This window comes from Poecilia formosa, unplaced genomic scaffold, assembly GCF_000485575.1.
Source record: "Poecilia formosa unplaced genomic scaffold, Poecilia_formosa-5.1.2 Scaffold215, whole genome shotgun sequence".
NCBI lineage: Eukaryota > Metazoa > Chordata > Actinopteri > Cyprinodontiformes > Poeciliidae > Poecilia > Poecilia formosa.
In genome coordinates, this window is record NW_006800154.1 from 229,541 (window position 1) to 254,731 (window position 25,191).

Consider the following 25,191-nt stretch of genomic DNA (forward strand, 5'->3'; position numbering starts at 1 on the left):
GGTCTGCTGTTGATACGTAACAAACATAAAAACGACACAACAAAAAGGTCAAAACCATTTTGAGTATCCGGTAGAGTGAGGGAAACATCAGGAAACAGGACTAAAGTGGATGACAAATACACTCTTTGTTTCAAACACCCGATTCAAATGTATTGTGTGGTCGTCATAGGAACAGGAAGAAAGTATCCATTGTGCGTTCTACATATAGAGGCTCACTAAACAGTGCATACTTTACCAGGGAAAGAAAATCATTTCAAACCCTGTCCCCATATATTGTGGAGTTCATTCTGTTCAATGCAATTCAGAAGCAAACATTTCTTAGTGGGAAAAAAGAAGAAGGAAACAAAAACATACAATAACCTTGTCCTGCCCTTAAACTACTTGGTTAAAGCACCTTTTGATTCTGTTTCGCCATTCTTCTTCATCTACCAGCATCCAATATCTTGACTTAATCCACTCTGCCTCACAAAGATCCTCCTGTGGATTCTAGCAACGTTACTCCAAAATCTTAATTATCCCTTAACGAAGTTATCCTTATGTCTATCTTTGAAAAAAAACTAAAAACCTTCATCTTAGATTTCTATGAATCTTAAGGATTTATTCTGATGTGTATTTAGAGTTATTCATAACTTATATTCACCTTAGCAAAAATCCCAATTTTATCTAAGAAAAATGGACCCCAGAGCATGATACTGTCACCACCATCTACTACCATTGGTATTGGTATTCTTTTGGTCATGTGTTATTTTTGTCAAACGTATCTAAATGAGCTGTAATTTTATTAAATCGAACCACAACATATTCTCTCACAACGTTTTTATGTGTTCTAGTGAGGCCTGAGAGCTTCAAGTAAAAGAAAATAGTTCTGCTTAGCAGACCTTCTATACAGTCCAGATCTATAGAGACTCTGTACAGAAAATCACCTGCAGAGCACAACCAGTAGTTTCTGACATGGGTTTTTAATCACTTCTAAATAAAGATCCAGTTTTTTTTTTTTATTTCCTGTTGGTTTATCTTTTCTCCAATTATTGCTGACTGCCTTCAGTGTGCATGGATCTAAAACTCAGGATGGGAGGCATGGTCATAATAGTTTGTCACAGTATATATGAATGACAAAAAAAATGCGATTGATGATTAAAAATATATATATATAAATATGTTTTGTTGTCTTTCGGGTTTTTTTTTGGAATCACAGCCCCACAAATACAAACACTGCTTTTGAATAAAAACAAAAGAATCATTAAAAGTCAACTTGCCGATCTCATCTCGCAAACATTTTCATGTTTCACTCTTTACATAATTTAAACATGGGATTTTAAAAGAATCACAACAATTCATTCTTTTCTTTCCAGATAAGATGTCTTGTTTTGTGCAGTTTAATGAACAGGAAATCATAGCGCAGACAGATGTTTGGGTCTGGGCACCCACCTTCCAGGCGGACCGCCTGCGGGCAGTAGAAGTGCAGCAGGGCAGCGAGGGCGCAGCCGTCTGTGTTGTCCTTCAGCAGGTTCTCCACCAGGGGGAGCGATGGGACATTCTTCTGGGCATGCTCCCTCCTGTACCGGGCCTGAAACACCATGGCAACGACACAGAGACATCACCTTCATGGATCGTCGGGGTGGATATGCAGCGGTTCTCTTTGACTACCGCAGACACACCTACTACTGCATGCACAGCATGATTAAACACACAAGTCAAGGTGTTAATCTGACGGTTTTCAGGCATTCATCTGACATAATGCAGATTATACTGAGCATGCAAATAACACGTCTCTGGCATTCACTTCAGATTTCTTTTTAAGGAAACGACTGGAACAGTTTTGCTCTCTCTGTTGTTTTCTCTCTTTCAAAATATTACTCATTAAACTATTAAACCTCCTCTGAAACATTTTTTTTGGGACTAAAGCCGTCAAAAATATGTGCAGTGGTTCTGTAGCACACTGATCATGTGATTTAGGGTTTAGGGCTTAATAATGATATTTGTATTCTTCCTTTCTGCAGGTTTCCTTATGCGATGCTTTACACGTGTAAAAACCGCAGCGACAACAAACCACCGCATGCGCCTTCAGGGCGTCAGCGCTCCCTGGGAGCCCATGAAGAAATGCTTTCTGATGGCCGCGTTTTGTAACCGACGTGGTACAAAGGAAGACTCAGTCAGCGCAGCGCTCTCTGTCTGTCGGCCAGCTATGACTGAGCACTGAGCTGTGAGAAACAAACTGTTGTCCTTCACTTTGCTCCACTGGTACCGAATCTCTCTCAGTACCGCTCGTCCTTTTCGCACACGAGACAATTTCGGGTTCATAGTAAAGACGGAAGAAACGCTTTAGTTCATTTTAGTTTTCAGCTGCACGTCTTAAAAGTATGAGTCCCAAGACTAGTCGCGGTGTCTTATTCGTCTTAAGAAGGGGAACAGGTTGGGAGGGCGGGTGAGAGGGTGGGAGACATTTGGCCAAACAATGATGGAGCTCTGGGCCGCATGCGGGGAATAAACAACCGGAGGGAACAATGTGAAGGTTGGGGTTAAGGGGTGTCAGGGCTGATGCTGGGGTTACTGAGATCTTTTCCAGAAGGAATGGACTTACAGGTACTAATCTCCAGTACCATTTGCTAGAAGACTTGATGGTGGGTCATGATAGGATAAGAGGAGAGAGTGAGATACGTGTTAGGACCACCACTGACTGGGAAAGAGATGCCAACACCTGAAAACAACATCTGTTATGGCTCTGTAAAAGACAGAGGATAATTAATAATGTGTTAAGTGTGCAGGATGTGACAGAATAAATTGGTCTCGGTGCCGGTTTTGAGCTTTAAAATCTCACTGATTTTTCTCTCTAGTACTTTATGTAGCAGATTTTCAGTCTGACCGGCGCCGACAGCAGACAAGCTGGTTTAAAAACCACACTCTTTAGTGTGGCAATTGTTATTGAGGGACAATTTACACACTTTGGGTAATTACTAACTCAAAGCTAATAACTATGTACTAGAGATGTGCCTCAAAAATGAAATCAAAGGATCCATTTCATCCCATTTGTCTTTCAACTTCAGTAAAATGCTGACTTTTGCAAATTTCAAAGCCGAGGTAAGAATCTACATTCTCAAGGGAGTAAAGACAATATTTAGCTAACTGATGAAAAGTAACCAACTTTCAGGAAAAGCTCTGTAAAATTATCTTAAGTGAACCAAATATGGTTATTTTTTTTTATTACAGGACAGCTACAGTGATTTTAGTGCTTTTAGACGTGATGTGGAGCGAACACCTCCAGCAGACTGAACACAAACATCCTCCGTTTCCTCCCCACCATAACCGAGTGAGTTCTTCATCATATGACCAAAGTTGAAACACTTTTCTCACTTTCCCAGAATAGAAGAGACCGAGGAGCATCTTGTGCTAATCTACCAGAGCCGACACGTTGCAGAAGCATTGATGAGTGTGTGTGTGTGTGAAATGATTTCCTCCTGCTGTCTTCTTAATGAGTGAGTAGACTTCTCCTACTGGTAGACTGATGCCACCAGGAAGAGCCGTGTGATGGAGCGTGCAGCGTAAAAGCAACAGACTGATGTGAAGCGTCTTCAGGACTACTTTCCTCTCATCCGTCTTTGTAGAACTGTGTCAGCATGAAACGGGTTAAACACACACATATATATATGTTGTATGTTCCTCTCGCTAAATTAACAAGATATTATTATCTCTGGAAGAGGATTCAGCTCCATAAGAGACAGTCAGACTCCACTTCTTGTGCTTCATATTTACAGATGCTAATCTCCAGTATGGAGAACATCCCAGTCTAAACTGCTATAAGATTTGCTTTCTGCCAGAGAAAACAAATCTAAAGTTAAAAAAAATGTTTATATTATCTGAAGTAAATTTCAGAACTAGACAGTGACAAATCTTTAATATTTAAATATTATCCAGGTCAGATAAAATAATGGCTAATAAATATCCCGATTGATAAAAAAAAAAAAAAGAGTACGACTGCAGCCATAGAAATGCTTAATTAATCCTGTGCTATTATTTATTATGTATATGGGTGAAATATCTTTTAAAATTAAAATTTCACCCTGCAGAACAATAATATATATATATATATATAAAAAAACCCCCCCATCCTTTCTCCTTTTCATTGAAATCTTTCAAACTACTAATTTCCTGTTACAGCGTGTCGGCCAGGGACTTTGTTGAAGCCGCCTTTGATACTGGCGCTTTGCTCACCTCATCAAATTTCTAATGAACAACAAGAAAGAAATCTAAATCCACCAAAGCGCCACAACTTCATCTCATTCCAGCCTTCAGTGAGTTTCTATTTTTTACCCTTCACCTTACTGCTGCCCTGACGGGACCCGTGATCCGACCGAGCTGTGCTGAAGCGTCATGGGTGAGTGAGCAGAAGAGGACGACAGCTGACTGCAGCGTGTTATTGCCGGCAGATTGACTCGTTGTGTCACAGGGACCTTACATAACCGCTCAGCTAGCAGGGTGCCTGCCTGTCACTGAGGCCCTTCGGCTACAGCGGCCATGTCTCCTACCCTTTCCCAGCTCATCTCAGATAAACCCCTCCTCATTTCTCCTCTCCGACTGACTGGCACCCTGTGTCTCCTCCTCTGCCCTGTGAAATGCTTTGTCTCCTCAGACAGCAGTGGGGAGATTCTTGCCAAATACTTTCTGCAGCTGGTGACTGAGCTCATCTGTTCATCTGATTCGCAAAGCTCCGTACACTGTGTGTTGAATCCGTCTGCAAGGGAAGGGAGGTTTTTTTGTTTGTTTGTTTTTTTTTTGCATGTGTGGACGCAGATGTGGCTCTGAATAAAACTTCAATTCCACAAATATTAACTCTCTGCAAGAGGCTAAACAAAGTCGTTTGTGAGCAGCAGCTTCCTGTGTTGGAGAACATTTTCTGACTTACCTTATGCGTTGTGACGTTTGAGTCTTGGAGGGAGGCTTCTCTTAACTTCTGCTCCTCGATGAGGATGTCCCTCAGCTGCTCGTTCACCTTGAACGACAGGAAGAAGCAGGGAAGGTGGTGAGAGACAGAGACGCTCGGAGAGCCAAGTCGTATTTCAAGAAAGCGCCGGGTCAGATTCAGGCTGAATAAACGGTCTGCTCTGAGAAGACGAAGGACGTGAACCTCAGCGAAAAACCTGTCACCCTCTTTGACACATTAACTTAAGATAGTGAAGTCGTGTCTTATGAAACAGTCTTTGAAACGTGAGAATTATTGTTCAATGATGACTTCTGTTTTCCTTTTTGTCAGGAGGAAGTTACACAAAACCACCCGTTCCTAATCATGTCTCGGTTGTCTCATTACGGCCTCCATATAGAAAAAAAAATCCTCATGATTTCAATATTTAATACGCATATAAGGCTTTCAACATTTTACATGACTTTTATGGACCAAAAAAAAAAAAAAGCAGATGGAGATCTTAGATTGCAACATGTTTATTTAATTACTCATCAAAATTTTTATTACGAAACAGCAATGAACTAAGAAATCAGTTGATTGCAATTGGACAATTGGGAATATACACAAAGACTGCTGTGGTAAAAAAACAAAACAAAAACACACTATGATATTCTTGCTAATCCATCTCATTGATCCGTTCATTTTTTTTTAGCATTTTATGTTAATTTTTAAAACCGTTAGACTTCTGTCTGATACACAGTGACATGTCATAAGCACTAATTACTGACCCTTCATAATATGAGGACAAGAACAGATTGATTTCCTCCCGTTATAATTCTTAGAGTTAGCACAGTAGGTTAAAATCTGTGTCTGCAGGTAAAAGCCTTATAAAATCTGAAGATTGGAAATCAGTCAGCTTGTGATTGGTATAGAATAAAATATATTCCACTTACAAAATTACTTCTTTTTTTTCAAATATCTCTTGCGTTGGCACCACAAGCAAAAAAAAAAAAAACAGCTAAATAATCTGTAAGAGATTATGAACAGTGACCTGAGACACTTAAGCAACTCAAGTTCTAATTTTGCTTTTTTTTATTTTTTATTTTTTTTATTCCTGCAACAGCAAACAAGAGACGTTGCTAATCTCGGAAGCGTCTTGGGAATTACTCCACATTCCTGCTCTCTTGCAAGAAAATGAAGAAACGGCTCTCATATCAGCTGAACCCCGACAGAAACAAAACAGCAGCGAATCAAATGAAAAGATAATGCGTGGAATGCGTGCCTTCTTTGAAAGCGCAACGTCTTCGTGTTGTTGTTGTATTTTATTGATTTTTTTTGCGCCCCTGCACGTACCTTGTTGATCCAGGTGGCGATGGCGTCCTCGGTGTCGTACGGCAGCCCCTGGACGAGACCGTCGCCGTGTAGCGGTTCAGCAGGCGAATACTTGTTGATGCAGGACATCACCCTCTCCACGCTCACCATCTCCACGGTGTAGGCCATCATCAAGGTATCGATGAGCGCCAGATGGGAGCTCTGCACGGAAGCGCAGCCGCAAAAGCTTATCAGCAAGATGAATTTAACAACAGGCGGGGTTTTATTTTTTCCAGTGAAAAATAGTGGAAATGCTCTGGAAGAGCGCAATAGTCTTTTTAAGCATTCAAGTCGTGCAAATGATTTTAACATGATCACAAACCTTGGCCTTTCTAACCCCATTCCAGACCGGTCAAAGCAACAGACCTCCCCTTCCTTTTCCTGCCTTAGAACAGCTCTATTAAAAAAAAAATATTTACACTGCATGAGTGTGTGTGTGTTTGTGTCTACACTGTATATCTACGCCTATACGATGCAAACCTAACAAGACAAGCACCTTTTGGCTGGTGCTCAGTGATTCAGGACAAAACAAAGTCAAAACAACAAATAAGAGACATCTGTTCAGAAGATCAGAGCTCTGAGTGATCCAGTCTTTCCCCGAGACATGAAGCTGAGCTGCTGCTAGAGTTCAGTGGAATCACCTCATGTAAAGCCAGTCAAAATACAACGCAGACATGAGATCACTGCCAGAAACTAACCGTGGATGGAAATAAGTGCTAAGATGAGTTACTTCAGCTGAACAGGGGGGTAACATTAGATATTAGGAGTATATATCCTTTTTTTTTAAAGTTAGTTTGTGTCACTTCACTCGTAATTAACTCATTTTATTTTCCAGAAAATATACATTTACATTGACATGTGAACATTTATTTCGAAAGAAACAAATTCTTTTTATTTTTTTAATGACAGTATAATCTGCAGACTCTAAATAAAACATAAAAACAAACTAAAGTGTGATTTCTTGTAACAGCTCTCAAGTAAACCACTGCTGGGTTTAGCAGCTAAACGCAGGAGTCTAATATTCGGCTCATGAGGCGGCGTGCTGACTCTGCTTGGAGTTTGTGCAGCCTCAGGATGTTGTCAGATACTTCACATTGTGTGCATTCTGCACCTGGCCGACGAAAACTGACTGACGGAAACCGACTGAGTGATGGGCAGAGGAGGAGAGACCAGCCAAGCAGCTTAGAATGAAAGTGGAGATCAAGAAATTGGAATTTTCTTAAGACGCCATAAAGCTTTCCTGACGATTAAAGCTTTTCTCAACGCATTTGCATCAAATCCCCAAATCTTTCATGCTGGTAAGGAGCTTGCGGAGGTTCCTGCGTGCAGCAGGACTTTCATGTGTGTTCGTTTAGACGTGTGGAAAGAGAAATACTGAGAGTTTAAATGACAAGCCACTTGAGTTCCTCTTAACTCCAACAGGACTGCATCTGTTTGCTTTTGTTTTTTTAATTTCATCGAGTTAGTTTAAGTGACAGGATGCAGACATTTTGCCGCCAATTCAAAAAGTGGAATCATACATCTCTTTTTTTTTTAAGGTGTACTCAGTTGTATAGATGCAACATTTATTTATTGTAATTATTTTTATTCTTAAGACAAAAGCAAACATAATACATTAACTGCCATAAACTGAGTAGTGTATTTCAAGCATGTCTTTGGTCAGAACATCACACTTTCAGGGTAGTTGCTGTAGCAACACTGGGTGTATAACAGGCTGAAATTAGCCGTTAGCCTGCAGGCCTGCTCCTTAACAATCAGGCCACTTATAACTCGCCAACTGTAGTTTTAAAACAACATAACATTTTGGCTTCATCTCACCGCGGCACATTCCTTTTAGAGAGGAATGAACAGCGGTGAGATTATATTTTTATCCACAGGTTAAGATCCCAATTCATGATAATAATATATATTTTTTAAGTGATTTTGCTTTGTGGCTTTCACAATAAATTGAGGGATAGAAATTCAGACTTTTTTTTTTTTTGCTAGAATGTTTGTGTTCATGTCATATTAGTTTATATGACATGATAAATTTGATTTGTGGTTTCTTCTGGCATAAATAGGCAAAAGTAAAAATGTGTACTTTTTGTCCATTTTCCACAACACTCACAGCATTAACAGCGCCGACTGTCACAATCCAACAACAACGAGGTTAAAAAATATACTTTAATAATTAAAGACTGCTTAAATAGGTCTACTTTAAAAGACATGGCTAATTTAGTGATGGAAGTATAATTTGGCCTAAATTTCTAATGACTTAATGTTTTGTTTATTGTTCAGCAGTAATGATTCACATTGTTACAGTAACTTATGACCAGTCGGTACTTCAACGGTTTTTCTTACACTTCCTTTGGCTGAATGAAAATAAACAAGAATTAATACCAAACACTTGTACTGCACCTCTACAGTAAGTGGTCGTGCTGCGCTACACTCAGTATTCTGGAGAGCAAATAGGTGAGAAATCAGGACAAAAAGAAGAAGAAATGGGCAGAGAGAAGCTGGAACTACTTACAGGACTTTGTACTGCCTTGTTGCTGAAAATGTGCTACATAAATAAAATTACCTTTACATGCTTGCAAATTTAGTCAAATCCTTAAAATTTTTCCACATTTCCAGATTACAAAAACATATCTGAATGCGATTCATTCAAATTCTAGTGTAAAAAAAAAAAAATCTGCAGAACATGGTGTGAAATTAAGGAAAACCTACACACACACTGTGTGTGTGTGTAAAATACAAAGAAGCTTGTTGACGATCGTCAAACCTTGGGGGTAATTATTGGTTTGTGCTGTAACTTATCTTCAACAGGAGAAGAAGATACCACTGTTGTCTCTACAGCCTGGACTTAAAAACCATGTGCTGCCTATTATGCCTTCACAAAGACTTTTATGGTGCATGTGTGTGAATGCATGCGTGTGTCTAAAACCCCTCACAGTGACAGACACGCCTTATAAGGCCATGGAAATGGCAAACAGTGGCTACAAAGAGTGGTACAAAGCTGCAGCACGCTCAAACACACCACTTAAGAGGTGAATCGGTATTCTTTCACCGTGGTTGCGTGGCTGCAGGGGTGTGTACGTCTCTGCCCTTGATCAAAGGGAAGTGAAATACACCTGAACAAACATAATCCAAGCAGCCACGCCGTCCACAGACACGGAAAAAAAGTGTCCATTCAGAGTCACGGCAGTTGTTTTCTGCACAACTTCACACCGGCTAATTCCAATCCCACATTTTTCATTCGCCAAACGAAGGTGAAGCGTTAGCGATGATGCACGCCCCCCTCTGCAGGTTTGCACTTTCCATTCCCGCTCTGCCTCGTCTGTCGCTTTTTCCATCTCAGCGTTACACTAACCGTACGTGAAGCATGTGTGGAAAATACAAACAACAATTTGAAATTATTTGTGGAAAAGGCCAATGAACCTAGCGGGATGTCTGACAGCTCAAACGAGACGCGTGTGTGTTGGAGAGAGGGTATCATTTGTGCACCACGTGGGCTTTAGCTCAGTGTGAGACCCCACCCACCACATTGCTGCAGTGGTGCACATTACGCCTTCCTCGTCTCCTTCTTTGCCAGCTCCACACTCCTCCTCCTCCTGCTGCTGTTGCTCCTTTTCCCCTCCTCTCACCTCCTTCCAGATGGCTACATTACCACTGTCTGTTCCACTCATTTTCTCCGCCTTTCCTCCTCTTCCTCCTTCACAGCTCTTCTCCCTCTCCACGATTACATCTATCTTCCACTGTCTTCACCCTTTCCTCCCCTGTCCCGCCTTACCTAGATCACACCCAAATGGCTGCCCCTAAATCCCCCCTTTTCCTCATTCATTCACTCTCTGACAAAATGCCACACTCCTCCCTCTGGTCGTCCTCCTCCGCCTCCCCGACATGAGTTATTCCTCTGGCGCACAGTGTTTGGAAAACCATGAGGTCATCATTTTTTCTGCAGATGCACCATAACCCGAATGGAAAAGCCTCCACTTCAGCGTCACTAAAAGGTTCCCACAGAGTCCGCAGGAACACGCTTCTTAAATTTCTTTTAATAACCAGAGACGAGGAGAGATTTAACAAGCAGCGCTGCACAAAAGAAGATCAATACGTTTGGGAGGGAATTAGAAATCAGCGTCATGTATCTACTTAATGTAGCCAATAAATCACTGAAAATGCACCAGGAAGGAGGTGTGAACGAACAAACCGTCACGCCTCACTCGCTTTCTTTGTGGCCTTCTAAATCGATAAACGATGCCACGAGTCAAATCAAACCTGAACGTAAAAAATGTCCTCAACCTGTTGACTTTAGATGAAATTCAATCATCTGAAGCAACGAAAAAGAGACCAGGAGTTAATGCTGAGCTACAAAAAAATCGCAGCACCAGAAGAGTGCATGCAGCAGAAACAGGTGGCACATACATGTGATATGATATCATGATATATGTATTAGAATACTTTGATAATGATATCATAGCCGATATTCCACTTTTTATTTTGTTTCCTTTGTAAAATAGTCACCAGAAGAAAAATATATTCATATATACACAAAGTCATACATTTAGTGTATCAAAAAAAAAATATCTAAAATAAATATAAATGTAAACTAATTTTGGCCAACGAAAAAAACTGTCTGAAATCAGCTACCAAGTGTAAATAAAAATACCGAAATACACAAATGAAACAAACTGCTATGGTTCAACAGAACGACAGTTTTATAAGATGTCAAAATGTGTTTCCCCCTCATGAACTAAAACATTATAACTAAAAAAAAACTTGTTCTAATATAAAAAGAAATCTTCCTTTTAAAAATGCTCGGCACTCAACACCAAAATATGATAATGAAAAACTCTGCAAAAAGTAAAAGCTTGTGAACACTTCCTATTGATCGAGAACTTTATGCTGCAGAATTAAATTGGATGGTGGTCGAATCTTTTTCTTGTGTACATGGATTTAGGTTCTTTTAACCACAATTTTATGACAGTTTCCAGTTTTTACACCTGCATGTAGCAAATCACGCCTGAGTTTTAAGTCACCTATCTCTACTTGCTCTCATGCTGATAGAAGGGATACAATATAAAAAAGGAAAGGTGTAAAATCTCCTGCTTTAAACCCACGTTGTTAATGAATCCCATGGGTGGAGCATCTGCACTCACCATGTGTATGGGCATGTTGGTCAGGTCTCTCTCGGTGACCAGTCTGTCCTGGTCTGTGACGTACAGACCCTTCTGGGCCAGGGCCTGGATGACGGCGTTGTGTCCCAGTAGAGGTTTGACGGCATCGCTGCGGAGGATCAGGCTTCCTGCACGGCAGTACAGCTCTGCGGACTGAAGCAGGCAGGCGACGGGAGGCTTCAGGTGTTCCTGGTTGTACTGATCCCTGTAGAAGGGCTCGGCCAGCTCCTCCGGAACGGCATCTAAAAGCAGAGAGAAAAGGAAAGGTCAAGGGAGAAACGGTCTGAAAAGGTAAACTTTGGTTGCCTTATTTTCTAACACAAATTAAAAGACTGGTGCTGAAGTGGACTCCAGTATGGGATATTGTTGATGCTCCTGAACAGATCCGGTTCATAAAAAGGTTTGCTTGGCATCAGACATCAGCCAAACACAGCGGGTGTGCGGTGGGTTCGCAGAAAATGCTTTTTACTGATGCCGCCAACGTGTCCTACTCTTCAGAATGCCCCTGTTCTAGTTCACTTGAGGTGCATGACGCTCATCGCTTCTCTTATTTTGGACAGTAAATGTGTCTGCAGACAGAAATCTGTATTTAACAACTGGTAGGAGAAGAATCCAAAGGGAGAGCGCATCACTAAGCTAGAGTACAACCACACATATAAAATATTTGCAAGTTGCTTCCTGGAGTTTCCTTAAGTGCAATAAATAATAAATATTCACCCTGTGTTTATATTCAACCGCTCTATATGCAAAATACCTAGAATCCACAAATACTTGAGGCCTCCTGTGCAAAAAGCCTCTTAAAGAGTTCAAACACCAATTTACCTCAATATGCATTAATACACACAGAGAAAACCATCTCAGCATTTCTGCAGAAGCTAATATAGACAGTCTTTCTTATTTGTGGTCTTGGGGATCGAGTCAATCACCACCAAGGAATATAAATGTACATCCTTGGCTGCGTTGCAAATGCCAATTAGTAGCGTGTCAACTAGCATCGCACCTAGGTATTCTAGCTTCTCAAGCTGTGTTTTATTTTAAATATGGTGAAAATCTGCAAAGAGGCAAATTTTCCAGGGGTATTCTAAAGTCTCGATCAGCAGAAAAATCTACAAATCTGTGAAGACTGCAGCACAAATAGGTAGGGCTCACTTTTAGTACAAAACTCACAACAGCTCAATCTTTCCCAGTTTTAGGAAAGCTCATGTCACCCCAAAAGTCAGCAGCACCCTGGGTGGTGAGCCACATCACACACACCACACTGCCACAGTTTGACCTACAAAATATGAAATACTTGATATGGCCAAAACTGATTTGAAAACATGAACATGGATGAAAATAAACACACACACTCAGTTGTGTTTCCATGACTACAGAAGGCATTTCTTTAATGTCGATGTGTAATCTTAAAGAGGCATTACGGGGAGTTGCTTTTTACAAAAATAGAAACCGAGTCTTACACACACACACACACACGGAGGGACTCAGGACTCTGTCGCTCCTCTTTAAGCTTTTCATTTTCTTCATGACGTCGTGTTGTTTTTAACCACAAGTTGTGACTCAGAGCTCAGCAATACTTCTCATAAATAGCCTCCTGTAAGCATTCGCTTCTTTCCCGCTGGTGCAGTGTTCAGACAACGCTCCTGTGCAGGAATGTTTCTGTTCCAAGTGTGCTGTGTGACACACTCATGCTCCTGTATGAGTGTGTATCCCTGGCGTGTGGGGGTCATTTCCTCTCTGCCTGTCTCTGAAGCACACCGAGGAAAACAAAGAGCACTAAAGGAATCCTGCTTAAAAGGAACAATGTTTCCCCTTCAAAACGAGCTCAGAGGAGAGACATTAAGCTTGACTAAACGTCTTCAGAAAACCAATATGCGACGCTCGCTTCAGAGACACAAATATAACATCCAGTCGGCTTGTGATCAGCTCGCTGCAGTTTTCCAGAAGCTGTGGTCACAGCGGCCTCCCCATGCAGCCACACTGGGTGATGAAAGGAGATATTTAGAGCAACACGCAGATGTTAGACCTCTTTATAATGAGGACTTCTGCATCATAACTCTTTAACTAGTCTGACCTGCAACCATGTCTACAGATTAGAGTTAATTAGCAAAGCTATTCTCACACAAGCATGATGATTTGTTCACTAGCGTGACTTTGGTGCAAGATGACTCTCTCTCTCTCTCTCTCTTTCTTTCTTTTTAGTAGAAATGTTAAGTTTTTGTACAAATCCACTTACCGAAAAAAATCACAGCAGCTTTCTATTCACATAAAGACTGATTCTTAAAAGAAATTATTTTAAAAACAACTAACAGCAACAAAAACAATTACACAACAAGCACAACTTTTTTTCTTTTTTTTTTTAAGTTTATCAAAAATCTGCCTCCTCGTTGAGTGCTTTGTGTTGGCCATCAAAGAGGAAACAGACAGGAAGTAGCTGCCACAGGAAGTCCAGGCATGGAGAAGACCGCTCCTCTGGAGACCCCTGGAAACTGTGCTTATCTCCACTTGTGTTTTTTTTTTTTTAAGATGCAAACAATCACATTAAAACATTAGTTTTAGCTCGACTGATCAAGATTACTGTGCGATAGGTCCCATTCAAACCTACAGTTACAGAAAGGGTTCAGCAGAGGGAGACAGCCTACTTAAACCTGATGACTAGTTAGCGAAGGTGTCCTTTAAAAATACCTGTAAAATTTATTTGACTACATCTACGTGTATATCTAACATTGCTTATACAAGGCTTCCCTCATAAAACTTGCTAAGCCCGGTGGTTGGATGCTAAGTCGGTCATTCATCCAGCGGCCCGTCGTGTTTTTGAGTTAAAAAATGTTTAAAGTTGACAGGAAATTTGAAAGTATCACTTGATAATTATGTAGCATCAAAAGATTGGAAGATTAATACCTGAAGATTAATACCTGAACACCAACTATAAAGTCTTAAAAAATGTAAACATTTTTAAAAGACTTTTTAAAAAAAGAAGCAATGCTAAGCCTGGTGGGGGCACAAGTAAAGCCTGGTGGCCCACCAGGCTTATAATACACTTCACTCCTCGATCAGAAATATCAAAACTATCAAGAACATTTCAATGAGTTGACACAAGAGCCAAAAAAAAAAAAGAAAAAGCTGCTTAAACTGTGCATTATTAAATATGACTGGGATTTTATTCCACTGCGCAGTAATACTGAGGGATCCAAACACTCCTGGTGCAAATCTAACAAAGCTTGTGACTGTTACTAAAGGTTGTGATCTCCAGGCAGTCCGGCAGAGCTGGACTGAAAACAAGAGTCTGTAGCAGAAATCACTGCATGAACTCAGGGATGCTTTTCTGAAACAACCGTCTAGGAGTGTAGACAGTGTCTAGGATACAACTTCAAGCTCAAACTCTACAACAAAAACAGATCGAATGCTAACACCTACTCCAGGTGCAAGGTTTATGATTTCTTCTATTAGATTTTACTTGCCAACTATGAGACGGGAATTGTTGTTTGCACATAATCCCACGGCCGTGTTTTTATTATAAATATTTTTGTTCATCTCAGTTAAAAAAAAAAAAAGTAGATGTTTTGAGATAGTCTGTTGCAGTGTCTTTGGTCATACCGTATTTTCTTTACATCCTCTTGAGATGTTCTCCAAATTTTTTCCCCCCCTTCTGTCATAAATGTTATTTCTCAAGCCATTATTCAAAGCCGTTGCTTTCGATGCAGGTCCAGTGCCAGCCGGAGGTTTACCTGCTCAGAATAGCAGCTGATGGATTTAACTAAAGCCACTTCAATGACCAGAACAGATATTCAGATCCCAACAGAACAGAGAGATTTTTTTTTTTTTTTACTAACTCTCTGAGAGATTATGAGGTCTATTACAAATAAAGTGTAAACAATTGGAGTCATATGAAATGCAGTTTTGCACATCAATATGGCTGCAGGAATATGTTATGGATGATACTGCCTCCCTTTCTGACTTTGAAATAGTGAGCATACCTACATACTTTTAATATTGTCTTTGATGTACAAGCAGCATTTTTGACTAAATGTATTTCACTGTGACTTTGTGCGGATAAACTAATAAAAATAAGTTTCTTGTATGGATTACAACACCATTGATTTCAAAGGAAAATGACAATAGGAAGACAAATTAGTAGCTCAAACAACCAACTTGTGTGGAATACCATGTCTGAATACGCAACATATCAAATCTTTAAGCAGGCAGACTACAGAAGTCCACACTGCACTGAGAAGCTGAGGCAACAATTCAGACAATTTCATCAAAATTAGACATTTTTTCTGGTTTCAAGTTAGCTGCAACATTTGGATGACACATCCTGGTACTTGTGGGATGTAAGTAATAAAGTGGGACAGTATAAGAGCATACGTTAAAATACCTCTTTGTTTTAAATCACAATCTTATGGCAACTGTACGATTTGTTGTTGAACTTCTTCGAGATAATGAAATCTTTATCTAGTTGTAGCTCATCTCTGCCGTGTCCCAAATTGCCAGAGTCGGTATTGTCTCTGTACTCCAGCTGATGGAAGGTGCTGCACATGATAAGTCAGAGTACTGGGTGTCAAGCCAGCGACAGACTGTCATTTAAATGAGTTTCTGCCCAGCGCTCCCAACACCAGCTCAATAAAATCTTGACCCATCCCGTTAAATTGAAACAGACTCTCCCCGAGTGTGTCAAGTGTAATTTTTTTCAGTAGAAGATTTGATGCTGCTGAGAAACCCTTAGACAGATGATGAAAAGTACCCAAGCATTTATGTTACTGTAGTAATTAGTAAAAGAGAAACTAAGAAAATGTGTTGGATTTACATTCTACCAACAGTGAAATTCATCAAATGTTCAGTTTGAAACCAATTCTTCTTCTTCGGGTTAAGTCATCTGTTTTACAACCCTTCTCCTTACTATGAATAAAAGTTTAATCCTAGCCTCAAAAAGTCCTCCAGCACCAATGTGTGCTTGTTACAGCCCACAGCAACCGGGTCCATGTGAAAATCCGCCTCTCATAAGTTTCTGAGCCAGTGGGGAAACTGTTGCATCCGACCGCTGGCAGCTTCTCCCTGCCGCTCGCCGGGTCTATCTAGGCCAAACGAGGCTCTGAGGACTGCTCATGAATTGGGCCACAGTTCTCCTCAGTGGTAGGAGCTGAAACTGTGTCACTGGAAGGCCGAGACAAAAAAAAAAAAAAACAGGACGGCAGCAATGTGTCCGCAGCCACAGCACACGCTTGCTACTGTTGCACGTCTTGCGAATATATCAAGCTCCACGAGGTCGTAACGTAGCGGAGCCCTAATTGGCATTCAAGGCCTGATCGATGGGTTTGTTTAAGCATTTCACCCAGTTCTCTTTAAGGCTGTCTGTCTGTGTGGAGGATAGTAGAAGTAAGATGCTAAAGAAAATATTTCACTTTGTCCTGGAGGTGGCAGGGTGGGATCAGACTTGAAGCATCTTAACACAGTAGGCTAGACATGTGTTATTAAAACAAATACTCAAAAGCTATTAGACTCTTGAGCAGCTGCACAAGAGATTATTTTCTGACAAAGAAAGTTCTCAAACAACATCTTTGTGTATCTGTGTTCCGGAGTTTTAGATTTTGTTTGCTTCATTTTATTCTAGTTCCCTCTTTAGCACCAAATCTACTCGGAAAAGTGTTTGGGTCATTTTTTTATGACTAAAAATAAAATCCTCAAACAGGCGGCATGCATTTCTATTTAGCCCCCTTTACTCTGACACCCATAAATCCGACTGCTTTCTGAGATGCACTTTATAAACCCAGCTGTTGTGTAAAGACCTCTGAGGTTTCTCGGAACAAACAGTAACATGAAGACCAAAGAGCACAGCAGCTATGTCAGGGATAAAGTTGTGTAGATGTTAAAGCAGGATTAAGACATAAAAAAAAAAAAGATTTGGACACTACACTGAGCACTGTTTAACCCATCATCCAAGTAAGGAAAGAATATGGCACTACTACAACTGGATTGAACTCAAGAAATCTGGCCTTTATGGAAGCAGTTCCCACTGAAAGTCAGTTTGTTTCAGGCCATGTAAAGCCACCATGTGGAAGGTGGAGGCTTGTTCAGATCAAACTGTAATTTTGGCCAATACTTAAACTATTTTGTAGCAAAAAAGCTAACCCTGCACATTATCCCTATTGTGAAACAGGGTGACAGCGTCATGCTGGGATGCGTAGGTTTAGGTTTGTTGACCAGGACAGGCCAACAAACCTAAAACGCTACAACACATTGATTTAGGTCAAAGCCTATACATGTATTGAAGTGGCCCAGTCAAAGTCCAGAACTAAATCAAATAAACAACTGAGAGAATCTCTTTGTCCAATCTAACTGAGCTTCAGCTGTTGTACATAAACACCACGTTTCTTCCGCTACGCCAGTCTGTCACACAATAATGCATTGATATCGACCTGTACAGGTTAAAACAGCCTCAACTGAACTCAGAGTTACATAATATTTGACCCGACATGGGATAATCAGCAGCAGGTAGCGAGGGTAAACCAATAACGCTGACAGGATGAAGCTAACTAATAGGAAAAGCCCAGGATATGTTCTGCCCAAATGTCGTTGGGCAGAATGTCTGTTTTCGTCGTTTGTCTGTCACAGTAAGATCCTGATTGCACGACGCTGTTTACAAAACAGTCGCACCAGCACGCCACATTATCGCACGCTCGTTGATTATCCTAAGCGGCGTTTCCCCCCCACTCTTCTCCCCCGAACCAAACGCACCAAGGAGGCGCCACCTACCCGAGCCGAAAGCCTTGGCCACCAGCCACGTCAGGCTGCAGGAGATCTTGGCCCTGGTGAAGTCGTAGTGGTCGAAGCTCTTGATGGCAGGGACGATGAATGTGCGTCTCATCCCTCTGTCCTCTGCCGCATCTCCCATCGTCCGTCTGTGCGTCGGCGTCCCTCTGCTGCTGGGAGGCTCAGTCAGCCGGAGGAGCTCCTCCTGTATGCGGATGACATCTCGTCCAGAGGAATTCAATGCAGTAAAAAAGAGAAGAAGAAGAAGAAGAAAAAAAATCCCTTTCTGCTAATTAAAGAATAAAAAAGAAATCAGGGGCGTGGGGGGTGGACTTTGAGTTTGGCTGGTGTGAGCTTGATGAGGGCCCCCCCTCCTCGGTTAAATGAGACTCATGTTCAGTTTTTACCTCCTTAAATCGTGACAGCGCGGCTCAGTTTAGTGGCAGGATTCCTCAAGAAGATCCCCGGACATTTTTATCCTGGGGTTTTTCACGACATGACGGATAATCTGTGCGGTTCAAGAGCAAAGCTGCGGGATCCAGCCCACGGTTATGTTTAAAAAAAACAAAAACAAAAAAAACAAAGCAAAACAAAACAAAAAAACGATCCGTTTTTAGTTCGTGCTCTTCTTTTTCCCCCTCCCTAACTGTTTTCATCTCCTCCTTTTTCCCCCCTCTCTGCGCTTTTCCTGCCGCACTGATCAGTGGATAAGGCGCACTGCGCAGGCGCGATCCACCCACCCAAGTCTTTACAATCCTGTCAGGAGTCATCACAATGTAATACAAACTAGCGGCAGGATGGCTGCTGACTCAAACCCAGATGTTTCCATAGTGAGATGCATGAAAAAATACCAAAGAATGAGCTCTTAAACTCACTGACCGGACAGATTTAAAGGAATATTACGTTACTTTTACATAATTTTTAACCAGTTGGCATGTTCGTTTAATTTCTTAGGTTATATTTTATATCTTGGGTTATATTTTAAACAATTTGAATATAAATTGGGGATATTTGAAAAGCTTATTAAAGCTGCAGTAACTTTTTTTTTTTTACAAATATATTTAAATTGTGAGTGCTGACAGTATATTATGACACGGTAATCTGATAAAAAACTGAGCACTCCTTCACCCAGTGCTCCTATTTTCATTTACAGAAACAACCAATCAGAACCAAAAGGAGGGTCTTAGCGGTGTAAATCATCCATGTGTTGGTGATGTTCACCCCTTTCACTCAGCCAGTTCACCACAACAGAGGCTGCCATGAATGCTAAGGCTAGTCATCTTATTTCTCTGCCATTAGCACATTGAGCAGCATGTGGACAGGGGTGATTGACAGCTCTAAGCAATGATTAATAATAATAATAAAAAAAGGCTTGTAGGACATAATAATCCTACTGGGGAAAATATCCAAAAATACATTTCAGGAATGTTTCAGTCAATAAAGTTGATATTTTCCACCATTTTCTGAATGTTGTTCTTACTGAGCTTGTTTTTAAAAACTTAATCCCAAAGTGCAAGTTCTAACATTTTTACACCAAAAACATCGCTTCTAAGAAGTAAACTTAAATTACACTAAAACAGTGTTTCTTTTTCCCTTTCTGTATATGTTCTCATATTCCATTCATCCTGATAATTACTGCAGAAATGGTTCCTCTTGTGGGCTGGACAGTTGTAGCACTACTGCTTTGCACCAAGGAGGTCCTGGGTTTGAAACCAGGCCTGCGGGCTTTTTGCATACAGTTCTCATGTTCTCCCGCTGCTGACCACATCAGCCAGATCATATATGGATTTTTGGATCTCACTACAGCTTCACTGTTATTCAGCTCTCAAACCGTAGAACATTCCTGGTTGCTGAGATGAATGGCCACATCCAGATGGGTGATGGTATCAGTCTTCCTCCATTTCAGAATAATTAGGAGTCTCAGAGGGGAATTTAAAACTGCTGAAATGGAGGTATGAGCTTTGCTTCACCACAGGCTTATAAGGGAGTTTTGCTATGCAGGTGCGCCTGTCTAATGTGTTTTCTCCCGCAATAACACAGAGCAGTTTTACTCCTGTCCCATTTTAAACATGTGTTGAATCCTTTTGTCTTCGTCAAAAGACGTATGAAAACTTGTCTATGCATTTGCAATCTTGTTATATCCAATCAAGTCCCACCTTATCAGCAACAATTACCCTATAAACATATAAAACGTGACACTTTTTTTTTCTTTTAAATGGATCAAAAGGGATGTGTATATTTGATAACCTGTCAGGTGGAGGCGCTACTACTTCCCTGTCTTACCCTGAAGGCCGTGCTCAGAATAATTGATGAAAAATGTTATTATATTTTAAGTTTAAGATTTTGTTCAGAGCATTCTAATGTCTTCTTTGTAAAAACAGATTTATGATCTGAGTAAGATTTCCTGGTTAAATAAAGACATATAAGTAAGATGCATGAGATATTGTAATGTTCCTGCTGATGTTTGTTCACAATCACAGTTGTTTGTATATTCCAACCCTTAGCAGAAAGCCGTTTATTGACGTGTACTTGGAATATACGTATTTTATGCTAAATATGAGGTAATTTAAGTTGACTTCTTACAAATTTTCTATTTACTTGAAAATAGTAAATAGAAAGTATACTTTGCTTGTACTAAAAAGTATAAAGAGTAAGACTTAGCACATTAATAGATTCATACAGTACTTTCATATTAAAGCTATACTTTTTACTTATTCTGCCACAAAGTACTAACAGTCAGTATATCTTGATCAAAGTATGGTTTCATTTAACATAGCGGAATAAAATATTTGTCACTGTACACATTTACTTTTAGGTCATAAATATACATTTTCAGGATCACGTAGTACATAGAAGTCAAAAAAGTTGCGTTTCTTTTTTAATCCCCTTTTGAGATATTTATTTTTGTTTCCATACATACAATGAAGGACTTCAGTTCTCAGTTAGAAACACTGTTTCGTTTCCAGTTTTATAAGCAAACACATAACTTTTTCCTTTATCTTTTGTTGACAAAAGAAGAATTTTATCCTAGAGAGACTATTGTGTTTTTTTTTTACAGCTATGAAAGACTTTATTTCATATATTTTTTTTTGCTTTTGAAATGTCTAAAAATTTAAATAGGCATTTATAAATACATTGCATAGTATATTTAAAAATATAAAAGTTGTTCTCAATCTTCTGTGTTGTGATTTTGTAAATATATTTCAGTGTAGAGCATGGATATTTTTAGTTAACTTTGAGAATATTTTAAGAAACATGTAAACACAATGCTACAATTAATATGCTAAGCAAATTTCCAAGTAAGTCTGTAGTATTAATTAAACTGTAAGCTGTAATATAATATATTTCAGTTTTGGTAATTCTTAAAATAAAATAAATTGTGGACTACGTATATACCTAATGCAATGATAGTATAGATAAGAGTGTACTTGTGGAATACTTTAAATATACTTCAATAAACATAAATCGTATACCTAATATACACTATTAGGATATAGATGAGTGTACTTGTTGCATATCTGATGTATACTTTTGTAAATCTAAAATAATTGTAAAAAAGTGCTTACAGTATATTTTTATAAACTTAAAAATTCTCCAGTGTTGTAAACAGAAGCATACTTTCTAGTACATAGTCTATAGCTTACTTGCTATACTTATAGCAATGCTCAAGTATAATAATACAAACTTAAAGTATAATAAGAAAATCTTTAAAAGATGACTGAACCACAGATCGCATGTATTTTTTTTTTTTAGTTACAGATGTGTCAAACCTCTTCCCACATAACAAACCAAACTTATTTTGCAAACATTTATTTTTGCAACATTTTATGTAAACTTCAAAGGACGTCACCAGGGTACTTCAGCCTGCGAAAGGCGATGACAAAAGTGTACCTGCAGAGCCCTCTAGTGTCCAAACAGCGTTCGTACAGCTGAGTGGACATGAGACTGTACACTCAGTTTCAGCCAGTAGGTGGCAGTCTTTAGCTGTGCTTAAAGATTTGTTTCTCCTTTGAGTCCTCCTCCTTTGTAGTACGTAGAACTGCTGATTTGCCCTTTACCGACTGTGTTGAGAACAATAAAACAATTTGCAATAAAAACCACTGCATCTGCTCCAACTTTCACACTTTTAGTGTTCAGAGTGTTTTCTCTACCTTCTTATCCTTCCTTCTTTTTCTTTCTTTCTTCAACTTAGGCCACTTTTCTCTGCACTTCCCTCTACACCCACAGTCATTGTCGAGTCATTCCCAATCACAATATAGTTTGCATTTTCGATGTGAATGTTGGGCGCCAGCCGCTGAGGCCTTGGGTCCCCGCCGTCCTGCTCCCGTTGTATGGTGGCTCCGAGAACAAGCTGTCGCTCCATGCAAAGCCTCAGCATCTTTTTTTCCTCCAACCTCAGCCTCCTCATTCTCTGTTCGCGATCCCAGATCTTTCTCTGTTTTTCGATCCTCGCCTTATTAAAAGCCTTTTTCAGGTGCCTCTCAAAGTTCCTCCTCTCGTCCAGTGCCACCAGCGTCTGCAAGGTGATGGGCATCTGCTCTTTCGGCATGCAGTTCTCCCGAGGCAGCAGGGGGATGACCGTGTTAAATTTGTGTACGTTGTTTATAGAGTTGATGAGGGCGATGTTGGTTTTCATTTCCACCATTTGCGAGTTGAAGTTGCGCGTGAGCAGCAGGAAGGTGAAGGCAGAGTTGTTGACGGCGTCCTCCACGCACCTCAGAGCGCTCTTTCCTGGAATGGCAAAGTCGTCTGAGAAAGTTGCCCCCGTGGTACCGATGACTGCCTCGAGTTTTTCCTTCATGCTCTCCGCCACATCGGAATCTTCTGGAGCATGCAAGATAACAAATGCATAAAATATGTCCTCCTCCTCCTCATCCTCCTCTTCATCTACTTTGCTTATGTGTGTGCTTTTTAGAGCAGGACTGCTTGGAAGAAGAATGTGTGTCGCAGACGGCAGGCTTGATTTAGTCTGAGTGATGGGTTTTAGTGGTTGGGTTGCGCTCTCGTTACTCCTCATTGACGCTTCTTCTATATTAATGTCTTTCTCTGCTCCAAACCGAGATGTTCCAGTCGACGTGTGCTGAGGAGATGCACAGTGAATTTGTTCTGGGACATGTTCTGTTTTATTTTCATGGATGGAAGGGTTTAGTATTGGGTTTCCTGAAGATTCAGCAGGTGCTTTGTCCCCTTGAAAGGAGATTGTTGTAGGAGCGCTTATCTCGAGATGAGAAGGGTATGAAGGCTCAGACGGACTGTTCTGCAGGGGGCTGGGCATGCAGTTAACATTTGCAGACTCATCCAGAGACGCAGCGATATCTGAAGTTGCCTTTCCTTCACTCATGGTCCTGCATGGATCGATGGAAGACTCCGATTTCAGATCGGAGGGCAAGCACATGGGCTCTGCAAACTGAGGCCCACACACAGCTCTGGCTTCCTCTCTAAAATTATCATATTCCAGAGAGCTTGTGTTTAGACATTTGCAGGAAATGGCTCTCTTGTAAGCCAGATCCCTTAGACGTGGATCGCACAACCTTTGCTCAGACAAAATTTTAAAAACGCGAGCCAGCGATGACAAAGACTCTCCCGTCTTGGCCTCAAACAGGCTACAATGAGCTCCAAAATCGTCTAATTTACCTCCGCCTGAGTGCCACTTTTCAGCCAGATGGTTAGCGAGGGGGTTGTCCTCTAGCTTCTGGAGCTTCCTCAGGGCCTGGGCTTCTCTCTGGAGGATGATCAGACACAAAGCGTGTATGATCGTGTCTTCAGGAGACTCACCCAAGTGGATTGTGAGGCTGAGTAATCGCTCTGAAGGTGCCTTTTCCAAAATGTCAAAGACAGCCCTCAGTCCTGTCCCTTGATTTTCCAGTTCTGTGTGATTCATTATACGGATTAGGTGCCAACTGGTTTTGGGCAGAGGAAAGAAGTCAACGAGATCACATTTGATTCTCCAGTTGCTTTTTCTTCAGATTATCAGCATGTTGCCCTTTTGAGGAGAAGACTTGCAGTTTTCCTTTCTATAAAGACACATGAAAACATTTCGTACAAATGAGATCAAATGTATATTATAATATTACTCAAACGAGCTCAAGGGTGTGAAAAAAGTGCCCAATTAATAGAAATAAATGAACTTCTTGTGTGACTCCCTTGACCTTTTTACGATCATAAATCAGTAATTACTTACCGGAATGATTTCTCTGGAGCAATGATAAGAGATCTGCTTTTAGTTCAAACAAGGAAGTCAGTCAGAAAGTGATGACTTTCTCACTTCAACAATTTGTTTTTCCTAACAAGAAACTCTTACTACTCAGATGGAACCCTTAAAAATTACTAAAACTTCTCCTTGGATCTCTTCCGGGTTCAGGACTCCAGCCTATCAATGATAATCTACCTGTTGGACGTTTAGGACTGACAGCTTTGAAGCTAACTCAAACAACAGCATGCTGATGTCACGCAGAGTGAAGTACGGTAGTTCAAGAGGGTCAAAAATGACGGAAAGCGGAAAAAACATTCATTGCCTTTGACATTTCGAGAGCACAAACTTGTAGCTCTCTTAACAGTTATTTTTCCAGTAGTTAAAAATAAAATGTCCCCTCTCTATCAGAATTTTCTTAAAGATGTCACACATTTTAAAATCTCTAAAAACAAAACAAAACAAAAAAACAAAACAAAGAAAACCTCTTGTAATGTCGTAAAGTGCAAATCTTCAGCTCCAAATGCACAATGGGCGTACAAAAGAGAAGAATTTTTTTTTTTCAACATCTGGCTCTGTCGTTCTCCCTCTCTGCAAAGAGGCTGGTGTATTTTTATCAACGGAGGAAACCTCCAACCCTGTATTTACCAGGGGTGGGGTCACACCAGGCGGGGAGCGAGCCAACACCAAATCCCTGAACCCAGCGCAGACAGAGAGCCTCTGTGCTGAGAGCAGAGCGATATGTTTACAATGTGAGGGATTAGAGTCACTCTATGGGAAGTGTTTAGATTTCTTTACAGTATAAAATTTCACTGCTCAGCTGCAACACACGC

The 25,191-nt window shown here is 40.5% G+C and overlaps 2 protein-coding genes across 5 annotated transcripts in view; both read right to left on the minus strand.

Moving 5' to 3' along the window:
• camsap2b (calmodulin regulated spectrin-associated protein family, member 2b) overlaps positions 1 to 18,816 on the minus strand; it is a 33,862-nt gene extending 15,046 nt beyond the window's left edge. For 2 of the 4 annotated variants that reach the window (XM_007567928.2, XM_007567927.2), the window contains exons 1-5: positions 18,172 to 18,816; positions 11,404 to 11,663; positions 6,251 to 6,430; positions 4,901 to 4,987; positions 1,429 to 1,567 (exon numbers count right to left, since the gene is read on the minus strand). In XM_007567928.2, the coding sequence (XP_007567990.1) occupies positions 1,429 to 1,567; positions 4,901 to 4,987; positions 6,251 to 6,430; positions 11,404 to 11,663; positions 18,172 to 18,310 (805 nt within the window). In that variant the 5' untranslated portion in view covers positions 18,311 to 18,816. Of the gene's footprint in view, positions 1 to 1,428; positions 1,568 to 2,581; positions 2,615 to 4,900; positions 4,988 to 6,250; positions 6,431 to 11,403; positions 11,664 to 18,171 lie in introns of all 4 variants that reach the window. The other 2 variants (XM_016679577.1, XM_016679578.1) reach the window with 2 other exon arrangements.
• Positions 18,817 to 21,908: 3,092 nt separating this feature from the next.
• On the minus strand, positions 21,909 to 24,709 carry LOC103148929 (TIR domain-containing adapter molecule 1-like). Its single transcript, XM_007567926.2, has 2 exons — positions 24,350 to 24,709; positions 21,909 to 24,182 (listed from the first exon to the last, which is right to left on the minus strand). Exon 2 carries the CDS (start codon positions 24,047 to 24,049, stop codon positions 22,352 to 22,354), a length of 1,698 nt encoding a protein of 565 aa, XP_007567988.1. The 5' UTR covers positions 24,050 to 24,182; positions 24,350 to 24,709; the 3' UTR covers positions 21,909 to 22,351.
• Between the last annotated feature and the right edge of the window lie 482 nt (positions 24,710 to 25,191).